At 46.0% G+C, this 12,451-nt stretch overlaps 1 protein-coding gene across 3 annotated transcripts in view; it reads left to right on the top strand.

The window, feature by feature from the left end:
* Nucleotides 1-12,451, top strand: part of MYH11 (myosin heavy chain 11) — a 102,274-nt gene that overhangs the window by 52,481 nt on the left and 37,342 nt on the right. For all 3 annotated transcript variants that reach the window (XM_001508966.5, XM_001508794.5, XM_007666036.4), the window contains 5 exons: nucleotides 1,416-1,479; nucleotides 5,916-6,014; nucleotides 6,295-6,438; nucleotides 10,277-10,372; nucleotides 12,112-12,230. In XM_001508966.5, coding sequence (XP_001509016.1) covers nucleotides 1,416-1,479; nucleotides 5,916-6,014; nucleotides 6,295-6,438; nucleotides 10,277-10,372; nucleotides 12,112-12,230 — 522 coding nt within the window. The remainder of the gene's footprint in view (nucleotides 1-1,415; nucleotides 1,480-5,915; nucleotides 6,015-6,294; nucleotides 6,439-10,276; nucleotides 10,373-12,111; nucleotides 12,231-12,451) is intronic.

A 12,451-nucleotide genomic window follows, 5' to 3' on the forward strand; every position in this document is an offset into this window, starting at 1 on the left:
TGTGGATCAATCCCGGTGAAGGTCACTGTTTGTATCGGTCGAAGAGGTTTCGGCGGGATAGGGGACCAGCGAGCTGGCTGGAGGGGGATTTTAGATGGCAGTGTGCAGAGTCTGAAGGGAAGTATCCTTCACAATACCTCATGCACTCAAAGCCCACTCTTCCACTACCCTAAAGGTAGGTAGGTAGGGTCAACTTCCAGGGCTTCTCAAAGCAATCTTCCTTAACAGGCCAATCCTCAGAGCAGACCAAAGAGCAGTTAACCTGGTCCTGGCCCTGAGAGGAAGCCCAGCATGGCTGGTTTTCTTTGACTCTCCTTTCTGCCTCTCCAGCAGGAATGTTTTCTTCACTTGACCCATCCTGCGTCTCCCCCAAGACTGTAAGCTCATTGTGGGCAGGTAGTGTGTCTGTTATATTGTTCTATTGTACTCTCCCAAGCGCTCAGTACAATGCTCTGCAAACGGCGCTGGAGCAGCATGCCGGAGGGGATAGAGCATGGGCCTAGGTGTCGGAAGGTCATGGGTTCTAATCCCGGCTCTACCACTTGTCTGCTGTATGACCTTGGGCAAGTCACTTCAGTTCTCTGTGCCTCACTTACCTCATCTCTAAATGGGGATTGAGACTGTGAGCCCCACAAGGGAAAGGGACTGTGTCCAACCCAATCTGCTCGTACCCACCCCAGCACTTCAGTGACTGGCGTGTAGTAAGTGCTTAACCATAATTAATTAATACGATTGATTGAGTGAGCCAATAGGAAGCCTTGCTGAATGCTCACACTCTGTCTCCCAGGTTTGTCCTGCTGAAGTCTCTCAGCTTGTAGGTCCAGTGGTACAGTGCTTTGCACACAGAAAACAATAAATGCAATTGATTGAATAAAGAGCCACTTCAGATATTTGGCCTTCTCTCACAGTCTAGAGGCTAGACTATAGAGCCAACCTCCCTAACCTTTCTTCTCTCCAAACCCATTCCCCCGGCACATGGGCGCACACACTCTCTCTCTCTCTCACACACACACACCTACCCACCCACCTCCTCCCTTCCTCCCACCTCCCCCACAACCGATCCCCAGCCTTCCTATGTAGGTTCCCCTCGAGGGCAGATTTTTAACTCATCAACTGAGATCTAGCACAACAGATTCAACAGTACTTATTGAACTCCCACTCAAGGGCAGAACAAGCTTCTGGCTACTTACTATTTAGACATTTAGCTGGATACAAGTCAGCCCAGCTGAGAGTTGAGCAGGGCTGTAAGATATCAGCAAATTTGAGGTCATTTGATCTGAGGAGGAGAGACAGGACCTGTTTCTCTTCTCTTAAGAAAAGTCTTTGAGAGTGTGGCTCCAACCTTTCCTTCCACCCGGGTCCGAACTAAATATGGTGATTCGGCTGCCTCGAAAACAGTGTGTTCTCATTTACAGGGTAAATTCATCCGCATCAACTTTGATGTCACCGGCTACATCGTGGGAGCAAACATCGAAACCTGTATCCTTTCCCATGGCCCCAACCTGGTGGGGTAGCCCAACTTGAGGGAACAGAAAGGAGTAACCTAAACACACCCAATTGCATTTCTGAGAAAACTAAGTTGCCCAGAGGATGACATAAACAAAAGGGAGAGGAGCCATTATTTACACAGATATCCATCTCTCTCTCTCTCTCTCTCTTTCTCTCTCTCTCTTTCTCCTCCTGGACCATAATTTATGTTCATTCCATTTAGAAATGATCCTCATTGGATTTCTCCTCCCCTTTCTGTAAACATCAGCGATCAGACATGGTTTCACCACAGTTGAAAAACACTCCCCAAAATATTTATCTTCTTTGAAGAATAAATTGCTGCCCAATTTTCACTCCCAACAGACTGGAAGTACATATGGATGATGGGTATGTGCTAAGAGAAGTTTCTCTTTTCTTCAGAGGAAGCTGGAGTCAGAAATCTGAGGGAGTCAGGAACAGCAGGGCATAGTAATGGGGTCCCAGGGAACACCATTGTAGTGAAACTGATAACATTTTAAGAGAATCATTCATTCAATCGTATTAATTGAGTGCTTGCCATGTGCAGAGTTCTGTGCCTAGCGCTTGGGGGAGTACAGTGGAACAATAAATAGACACATTCCCTGCCCACAGCAAGCTTACAGTCTAAAGGGGGAGATAGACATTAATATAAAAGGACCTCCTGACACCAGCCCCACATCATCATCTCCGGAGTCTGGGAGTTTGGGCTGAGAGCTCTTGGCATGCCCAAGGGACAGTGACTGGGTAAACTTTAAAAGAAATCTTTTTATTTTGATTACATTCTCCCCCCTACCCCTAATTGGAATTCGTGTTTATTTGAAGGGAAAACCCACAACCACTTTGATATCCCTGACCCTAAAACTAGGAATCCAGTGCTTGACTTTATGGCCATGTCTCCACCAACAAAACAAAGGCAGTTAGGAGAATCAGCTGGGTTATTCAGGCAGACAAAACCAAAACAGCGTTGTAGAATGGAAAGAGTTTTCCTTTGGCTTGAACGATTAAATATTTGTCCACACTACTTGAGTTCCCTGGATAAGTGTTGAATCTCTCTCCACTCTGCTTTACGCTAAGCACGGACCCTGGCTTTCCGAGGTGTAGCTTTCCTAATGCGGGTTGTCCTTCAGTTAGTCTATCATTTCCATGCTTCAGTTTACTGGTGAAAAGAAGCAACGCCAAAACCTTGTTTACTGTGGCCAATTGCCACTTTCCACCCCTTTTCAAAAAATGCTATTTAAGTGCTTACTATATGCCAGACTCTTCTACGTTCTGGGGTAGATACAAGATAATCAGTTTGGACACAGTCCATGTCCCACATGGAGTTCACAGTCTTAATCTTCATTTTGCAGATGAGATAGTTGAGGCCCTGAGAAGTTAAGCAACTTGCCCAAGGGCACCCAGCAGACTAGTGGCTGAGTGGAGATTAAAACCCAGGTTCTCTAATTCCCAGGCCCGTGCTCTTTCCACTAGGCCGTGCTGCTTCTTACCCGGCATCTCCTACCAATCGGTCAATCCCCATCACTTTCAACCGCCTTGATCTGCTCTCCATTACAATTTTCTGTGCTCAAGAAGTTACCAGCCACCCTCAAAGCCCCAACCACTGTGTCAGGAAGCCACCTTCACCCTTTGGAAAGAGCATGGGACTGGGAGAGGAGAACCAACGTATAGTGCCAGCTTAGCCATTGGCTTGTGGCGTGACCTTGGGCAAGTCACTTTACTCCTCTGTTCCTTCTTCTGCAAAAGGCAGATGTGCTATCCTCATCTCTTAGACTGTGAAATCTGCGTGGGGCAGGGACTGATTATTTTGTGTCCATCCCAGCTTTTAGTGCTTGTCAGTGCTTGTCACATAGTCATAAATTTCCTAACTACTTAACTGAGAAACTCTCAACTCTCTCAACTTCGAACATGGCCCCGCTGGCTTGTTCCCAAAGTGAGGTAGCTTATTAGGTTTAAAACGGCTTCGTTCTATTGCCTGAAGTAATAATAATAATAATGTTGGTATTTGTTAAGCGCTTACTATGTGCAGAGCACTGTTCTAAGCACTGGAGTAGATACAGGGTAGTCAGGTTGTTCCGCGTGAGGCTCACAATCTTAATCCCCATTTTCCAGATGAGGTAACTGAGGCACAGAAAAGTGAAGTGACTTGCCCACAGTCACACAGTTGACAAGTGACAGAACGGGGATTCGAACCCGTGACCTCTGACTCGCAAGCCCGGGCTCGTTCCACTGAGCCACGCTGGCTGTCTCATGGTCCACAGCCAGGCCCTTGGTCTGAGGTCAGAGGAGGAGGAAAGAAAAGAAAAGGACCTTTTCTTCCCTGCCACACCAACCCTAAAGGCAAATGACCACATTGCCATTCCTCGTGTAACAATCCAATAATTCTTTTAATTCACTAGACCATTTTTTTCCAAAGAGCTCAAAATGCTGCAACACCTATAATCTGACTTGTCCTCACAATATCCCCGACAGCTGGGAAAGAAGAGCTAGCATCTTCCCCCATCTACAGATGGAGAAATGAAGGCCGGAGAGGATGGGTGATTTTCCCAGAGCAAACAATGAAAGAGGAATGGAGCTGGGTGTAGAACCCAGAGCTCCTGACTCCCAGACCCACATTCTGCCCTAGTCTACAGTCTGAGATGAGATTGTTCTCTCCCTGCTTCTAGAATTATGCAAGGCTCTTCTGAGGCAGGGCCAAAGCATCCTAAGACATTGACTTTCTGTTTTGTGATGTGACTCCATTCCTAGGAAGGAAGCTCCAGTTCATTTTTAAATTGACGTCTTGCCAACACCACAAACTCAGTATGTCTAAGACTGAATTCCTCAACCTCTGCCCCTAATCCTCTCCTCCGTCTCACTGTCCCATCGCAGTTAACCCCACCACCGTCCTTCCCGACTCCAGCCTACAACCTTGGCATTATCCTCAGCTCGCTTCTCTCTTTCAACCACCACATTCAGTCGGTCACCAAATCCTGTCCGTTCTTCCTCCGTGACATTTTCAGAATCCATCCCTTGCTCTCCACACAGACGGCCATACCACACTGGTGCAGGCACCTGTCATACATACACCGACTAAACTTCTGTGTCTGCCTCCTTGCTGATCTCCCTGCCTCCAGTCTCTCCGTTCCCTTCTCTTCACTCTGCTGCCCTGATTATTTTTCTCCAACTCCACACTACACATATCACCCCACTCTTTAAGCACCTCCAGTGACTGCCCATTCCTCTCCACATCCTCTCACATCATCTTCTCCCACTCCCTTCTCCGTCACTTGACTTTTCGCCCTTTTTTCACCTCTGCCTCAGCCCCACAGCACTTATGTAGATATCCATAACGTATTTGTTTATATTCATGTCTGTCTCCCCCTCTAGACTGTAAGCTCGTTGTGGGCAGGGAACATTCCTCCCAACTCTATTACACTGTACTCTCCCAAGCACTTAGTACAGGGCACTGCAATGGTAAGCATTTAATAAATGCTATTGGTTGAAAACATTACGACTGAAGGAGAAATTTCCACCCATTGGCATTAAGACATTCAATAGGTGTTCTCCCTCCTATTACTATTATTACGGTATTCATTAAGCACTTAGCTATGGATCAAGCACCACTAGGGTTAATCAGGTTGGACACAGCCCCTGTCCCACATTGGGTTCACAGTCTAAGTAGGAGGGAGAACAAGTATTGAATGCCCATTTTATAGATGTCCTACTTATCAACTCTCTTCTCCCACTACACCCCAGCTTATAGTCTTCATTTCTCTCAAGATAACCTATTCACTGGGCCTCAAACTCTTCAATTTGCCCATCCCTTGCTTGTGCCACTCCCTTTGGCCTGGAACTGTCCTCCTCCACCAATATATGGCAGACCACAATTCTCCCCATTTTCAAAGTCCCTTCTGAAATCGCATCTTGACTTCAGCTCTAATCTCCTCCCTCCCAACAGCCACTTGTACTTTTCTCCACCACCTAAGCATTTAAATTCCCACAAACCCCATAGCACTCTGTACATATCTTACATACTCTACCTACTTTCCCTATCTGTAATTTATTTTACTGTGTGTCTTCCCCACTAGATTGTAAACTCACTGAGGGTGGGGATTGTGTTTTCTAACTCTACTGAATTCTCCCAAGTGTTTTTATGCCCAGAGTTCTGCCCACAGAAGACACTCGAGAAATGTTATTAATCGATTGCCCTCTAAGAGGCATAGGGGCAATTGTAAAGAACTTGATAGTTGGGCCGCCAGCTAGAGGAATCATGTTAACTCTAGGTTCGGCCCTCCCGAGGGTGACAACTTGCCAGGAATGTACTGGCCCACCACTGGGATTAAAGAGACATCTGGGCCACTGTGGGCTGGGTCGTAATGGCCAAGTTCTTGCCCCTCAACAGCCTAGATTCCTTGACTCATCCCAACCAGACCTGCTAGAAAAGTCACGTGCCATTCGCCAAGCTAGAGATGAGAGGACGTTTCACATCTTTTATTACATGATTGCCGGGGCAAAGGATCAAATGAAAAGTAAGTTGCCGGCTCCCAGTTGGATTTTTAACTGAACAGTTCCAACTTTTCTTCCTGAAGGGGTTATTTGAAGTCTCTGCCAGCGGGACAATAAAGATTTTATCATGGCTTGCCTGTATGCGTGGGAGGGAGCGGAGCCAGTAGGGAAGAAAAAGGTAATGTGTGAGATGATTGGTCAGTGTCTGAGGCTTTTCCGGAAGGCTTCATTAGTTGGTTCCGTGTCTTGCTGAAGGCAGAGTTTGGGGCCCTTCACATTCTGGCCCCCCTTCTCTCCTCCTAGATGACCTCTTGCTCGAAGGCTTCAACAACTATACGTTTCTGTCCAACGGCTATGTGCCCATCCCCGCCGCCCAGGATGATGAGATGTTCCAGGAGACTTTGGAGGCCATGGGGATTATGGGTTTCAGTGTCGAGGAACAAATCGGTAAGAGTCTCTGAAACCTCAGGTTATTACCACAGCCCAGGAGAGAACCCTGGATGGAAATAGTTCTTGCACGTCTCGTTCTCTATGAGCAACGTAGATTTCCATTCCCCGTGTATTAGAGATTTGGATTCTGACCCCTAGGCTCATCTTTGGGTTTTTCTCTTTAGGAAAAATAATATATTCTTTTCTAGCCAGCAGTTAAAGGTCAGGCGTGTTAATGAGATCATTAGAAAAGAGAAAATCCGCAGTTCCTATTTCGTGTTAAAGATGAAGGTGTTACAGGGTTACCCGCTCTGAGATCAGATGCCGATCTGATGCGATGAAGAGGGGAAATTATTCTCGAAAGTGAAGCTCTTTTTAAGACTTTCCCCGTTTAGACATAAAAGAATCATGCAGAGATGTAATCAGTCAGGAAACACCGTCCCCTCCTCCTTAGATCCTTTGAATCTGCAGGAAACAATAAAGTCGCAGTGGCACAATAATAATGATGATGATGGCATTATCATTCATTCAATAGTATTTATTGGGTGCTTACTATGTGCAGAGCACTGTACTGAGCGCTTGGAATGGACAGTTGGGCAACAGAGACAATCCCTGCCCGTTGACGGGCTTACAGACTAATCACTGGAAAATGATCGCCGTCCCGGGAAATCTATAACTGGTTCAGTCAGGGCTCCTCACCAGTAGCCAGCGGGCACTTGGCCTAGCGCTTTGAAGTCGCGGCTGGATTGGCAACCCTCCTGAAAGCTTCCAGGAGAGCAGGGAGCAAATGGAGATGATTTTCGTCCTCAGGTCCCACAGTCCGATTCCTTAGGGTGAAGTGACATCTGCTGGTCAGGGAGGAAGGGAAAACCCTGTGGTCCCCTCCCTCCCTGGCTCAGGGCTGTGGAGCCCCGGCAATCCTAGAGGACCGGCTACCCCAGAGCTGCCCCAAGCCTCCCGAGGCCCGGGCCTGGTGCCCATCTTCGTCTCTGACTGTTATATAGGGCTCTCTTGGAGGAAGTGTGAAAACTCGGGCAGCCGATGGTGGATTTTCTTTTCTTGGAAACGAGAACCTGTAGTTTGGCCCGAGGTTAAATTCGGACCCTAAAACAGCACATTTCCATAGCAGTGAGGCCTAGTGGATAGAGAGCTTGGGCCTGGGAGTCAGAAGGACCTGTGTTCTACTCCTGGCTCTGCTACTTGTCTACTGGGTGACCTTGGGCAAGTCGCTTCACTTCTCTGAGCCTCAATTCCCTCCTCTGTAAAATGGGGATTGAGACCGTGAGCCCCACCTGGGACAGGGACCGCGTCCAACCCGATCTGCTTGTATCCACCCCAGCGCTTAGTACGGTGCCTAGCGCGTCGTAAGCGCTTAACAAATGCTGTTATTAGTATCATCGTTATTATTATTGCTTTTCTGGGGAATACCACTAAAGAGGTACTGCTTCTTATGCCAAGGCGAGAACTGCGTAAAGCTAAGAAAATGAATTTGGTTTGGGGGCCCCAGTGAATCACCGACTGACTTAATACTGGGTGTGCGGGAGAGGGTGGGGTTGGCTTACTGATCCTGACCGTCCCATGACATCATCGCCAGACGTTCAAGAGCTTCCAGAGATTGAGGGTGGGGGAGGAACTCGTGAGAAAGATGACTTTTACAGGTGAACATCTGCCTCTTCCACTTTCCTTCCCAGCAGTCGTTGATCATGGTCATAATCTAGTCTTCCCTCCCCCCCAGTAAATGCTCAATAAATACCATCGGCGGTGATGATGATAACGAAAGTCAACCAATCAATGGATTATATTTGTAAACCCGTCAATGGGCAGGGATTGTCTCTATCTGTTGCCGAATTGTACGTTGCAAGCGCTTAGTACAGTGCTGTGCACATAGTAAGCGCTCAATAAATACTGTCGAATGAATGAATTATATTTGAGTGCAGGTTCTGTGTAGAGCACCGTAGTGAGCATGTGGGAGAGTATTCCAGAAGCAGACTGTGAGCCCCTTGTGGGACAGGGACTGTGCCCCACCTGATTAGCTGGAACCTATCCCAGCTCTTAGTCGGGAAAGCAGCGTGGCTCAGTGGATAGAGCGCAGGCCTGGGAGTTCAAAGGTCATGGGTTCTAATCCCGGCTCCACCACTTGTCTGCTGTGTGACCTGGGGCAAGTCACCACTTCTCTGGGCCTCAGTTACCTCATCTGCAAAATGGGGATTGAGACCGTGAGCCTCCCGGGGCACAGGGACTGGGTCCAACCTGATTTGCTTGTTTGCTCCCCAGTGACTGGCACATAGTAAACGCTTAAAAGGAGTCAGAGGTCATGGGTTCGAATCCCGGCTCTGCCACTTGTCAGATGAGTGACTTTGGGCGAGTCACTTCACTTCTCTGTGCCTCAGTGACCTCGTCTGGAAAATGGGTACTAAGACTGTGAGCCTCATGTGGGACAGTCTGATCACCCTGTATCCCCCGGTGCTTAGAGCAGTGCTCTGCACATAGTAAGAGCTTAACAAATGCCAACATTATTATTATTAAAAAATCCCACTTGGATTACTGCATCAGCCTCCTCGCTGACCTCCCAGCCTCCTGTCTCTCCCCACTCTAGTTCACTCCCACTTCACTCTGCTGCAGTTTAATCTGGTGATACTCAGAGGAGGTGGATGAATTGTCCTTGGGTCTTTGAGAGTTAAATCCAGTGTTTAGGGGAACCCTGAGGAGATGGTCGAATTGTCCTTGGGGCCTTGGGAGTGAAGAGGCCAGTGAATAGGAGTAAACAGCCTGAGTTGGTGTGACCCTACAAGACAGCTGGGACTGAGTAGGTGTGAAGACAGGCAGGTTTTGAATTGTAAAAATGCATGAACCTGGGCCTTTGTCCACCCGGGGCTTAGCCAGCCACACCCTGATCGGACTGCAGGAAAGAGGGAAGATAAAGAAAATGGCAACTTCTCAGCCCCAGTCTGCCCACATGGGACTGCCCACATGGGAACAGATACTAAATTTCCATTTACAGATGAGTCCTACTTAGAGTGTGAGCCCAAGTGGGACCTGATTATCTTATATTCATCCCAGTGCTTAGTAGATGCTTTGTAAGTGCTTAACAATTTTTTTATGCTATTTGTTAAGCGCTTAAGATGTGTCAAACATTGTTGTAAGCACTGGGGTAGATAGATACAAGTTAATCAGGTCAGACACATTCCCTGTCCCGCACGGGGCTCGCAACTAAATAAGAGGGAGAGCAGGAAACTGAGGCACAGAGAAGTTGTGACGTATCCAAGGTCATACAGCAGGCAAGAGGTGGAGCTGGGATTAGAAGCCCAGGTCCTCTGGCTCCCAGACCCTTGCTTTATCCACTAGGCCATGCTGCTTCCCACAATTACACAATTTCAACAAAAACCACAATTAATATTATTATTTTAATAGTGACAATAGTACATTATATTAATATCACACGATATACACTATATAAACATAATGTTAGTAATCAACTGTTAATATGCATTTTATGATATTAAAATAATACCAATAATAATAGATTTTCAGTGTGTTCCAATGGAACAACCATTAAATGGAGATTTAGGAGACCCATCCTGCTCCCCGAACCACAGTGGGTAACTGTAGGCAAGTCGTTTAACTTCTCTATGACTCGGTTTCCTCCGTCTGTAAGTGGAGGGTTACCCTTCAGTACTTTTCTCCAAACTTTATAACAGTGTTGGGAGGTTGTAAGAGGTAATGTGTGTGAAGTGCTTTGAGCACCATAGAAGAAATCCGCTAGGTAATTTCCACCTATAAATGATTTTAAATGTCAAACCGCAAGAAGTCTTCATTTTGTGTTTCTGTGTTTTGGTCTGTTCCCTGTAAATAACAGCCATGTTGAAGGTTGTTTCATCCGTCCTCCAGCTTGGGAATATTGTATTCAAGAAGGAAAGAAATACAGATCAGGCATCCATGCCAGATAACACAGGTATTTCTGCTGCTCTTTGAAAATATTTTGCAAAGAATCTGCTTTTTAAAGTGAGTCATTTTTCATCATGATACCTGGAGGTGACTGTTAGTCACTGACTCTTCGAATAGATGATACCTCAGCTCTTCGTCTTTCATTTTGCAAACTTGCAATTATTAGTCTTCTGAGGACTACACTTTGAAACTCTGTGATTTGTAAAGCTTATTGTGTGGAAATTCCAAGAAGCATAGTCTGAGTCTGCTCAAATCTTTTTTATTAGAGGATATTGGATATTGCACTTGGAAACCTTCGGGCATTTGTTAGCCTCTCCACCCACAGCGCTTTTGAACATATCTATCAATTATATATTATAAATTATCCACTTATATTAATGTCTGTCTCCCCCCACTAGACTAAATTTATAGTGAGCAGGGAGTGTGTCTGCCAACTCTGTGGTATTGTACTCTCCCAAGTGCTTTACAGTGCTCAGTAAATACCACTGATGGTGCTATTGCTATTCAATAGTATTTATTGAGCACTTACTATGTGCAGAGCACTGTACTAAGCACGATAGAGGTCTCCACACTGGCCCAGTCACAACAAACTTTTGGTCCCAAATAAATGCCGACTAAGGGCAGACAAAGGGGATATTTAATGATTTATTATCATTATGATTGTCACTGTTATTATCTAAGCCCCTGCAGAAAGCCCACACAGGAAATCCTGCCATCAAGGACAAATGGCATTTTAAGGCTTTTTCACCATTTCTTAGCCTCGTTCCCCTTATCTCATTGTCTTGCTTGCCCCCATTCTGGGAAGCTGTCAGAAAAAAAAATCACCCATGAGTGCTTGCCTGCTGTTGAAGGTAAGAAGAATTTGTACACTACTTGATGAGTAAAGATAAAATTCCCCCTCCACCTAGCAACGGGACTAATCAAGACTTGGGTCCAGTGAAAACATCTCATCACCAAAATATATTCCACCTCTAAGGCTGCAAGAAATGGCTTCCAAGTGATTCCCATAAATAGGGATAAAGTCAGTCAGATTACCCCCTTTTCCACATTTATCCTACTACTACAGTGAGATTAAGGCAGCAAACCTTTCTACCATTAAGAAACATAGGGAGTGGGGATTTTTTTTGGTCTTTAAATGATCGTCTGTTTGGTCCCCTGCAGCTTCATCTACTTAATTCGAGGGCTAGAATTCTACAGAGAATTCCAAATAATTCTGCCTTCCAGGCAAGAATCTACTTAGTTATTCCAGTCAGTGTATTTCATTACTCCTACGCCATGCCTCAGAATTGTTGTTTCTGCTATCAACAGTATGTAATATTTATTAAACAAAGTGTTCAGAGTATTAAGCTAGGTGTTCAGGAAACCAAGATGTACTTAGGGAAAAATTAATGCAGCCTTAGAAGATAGTTCCACAGCCTTTTCTCCCCCATAAATTTCTTCCATCTTTCCTTCCCCATGGCAAAGCAAGGTTGCTGCTGTAACCTAAGAGCATCAAGAGCTTGAAGGCAGAACAGAATCTTACTTATGGAAATCCCATTTTCCATTTTAATCAAGATTCTTTCCCACCTTAATTTCTTTGAGGCCTTGTTTAATTTCTCCAGGGTTCTAGGTTTATGAGTGTGTGATCATTTGCATGACCGGAGTAACTTACGTATTTTCTGCTTCTCAAATTGTCCTTTGAAAATGTTTCACTTACCAGTCAACGCTGGTGTCAAACTCAGAAGTGTTTCCTCCTGCTCCCTTTAGCTGCTCAGAAAGTGTGTCATCTGATGGGTATTAATGTGACGGATTTCACCAGAGCAATCCTCACACCCCGGATTAAAGTTGGACGGGATGTGGTTCAGAAAGCCCAGACCAAGGAACAGGTAATGATATAAGGTTGCATGTTTTCTCCTGGAACCTCAGAATGTTAACAGGCCAGAAGGGATTCCAAGAATCGTCTAACCCAGCTCCCAGACTCCAGGCTGGCCTCACCTAAACCACTGTAGACAAATGGTTGTCTGTTCTATTGGCAGAGCTCTGAAGGATGGGAGATTCTACAGTTTCCCCTGAGAGCCTGTTCTGGCACATAATTAATCACCAAAAT

This window comes from Ornithorhynchus anatinus, chromosome 2 (assembly GCF_004115215.2).
Source record: "Ornithorhynchus anatinus isolate Pmale09 chromosome 2, mOrnAna1.pri.v4, whole genome shotgun sequence".
Classification (NCBI taxonomy): domain Eukaryota; kingdom Metazoa; phylum Chordata; class Mammalia; order Monotremata; family Ornithorhynchidae; genus Ornithorhynchus; species Ornithorhynchus anatinus.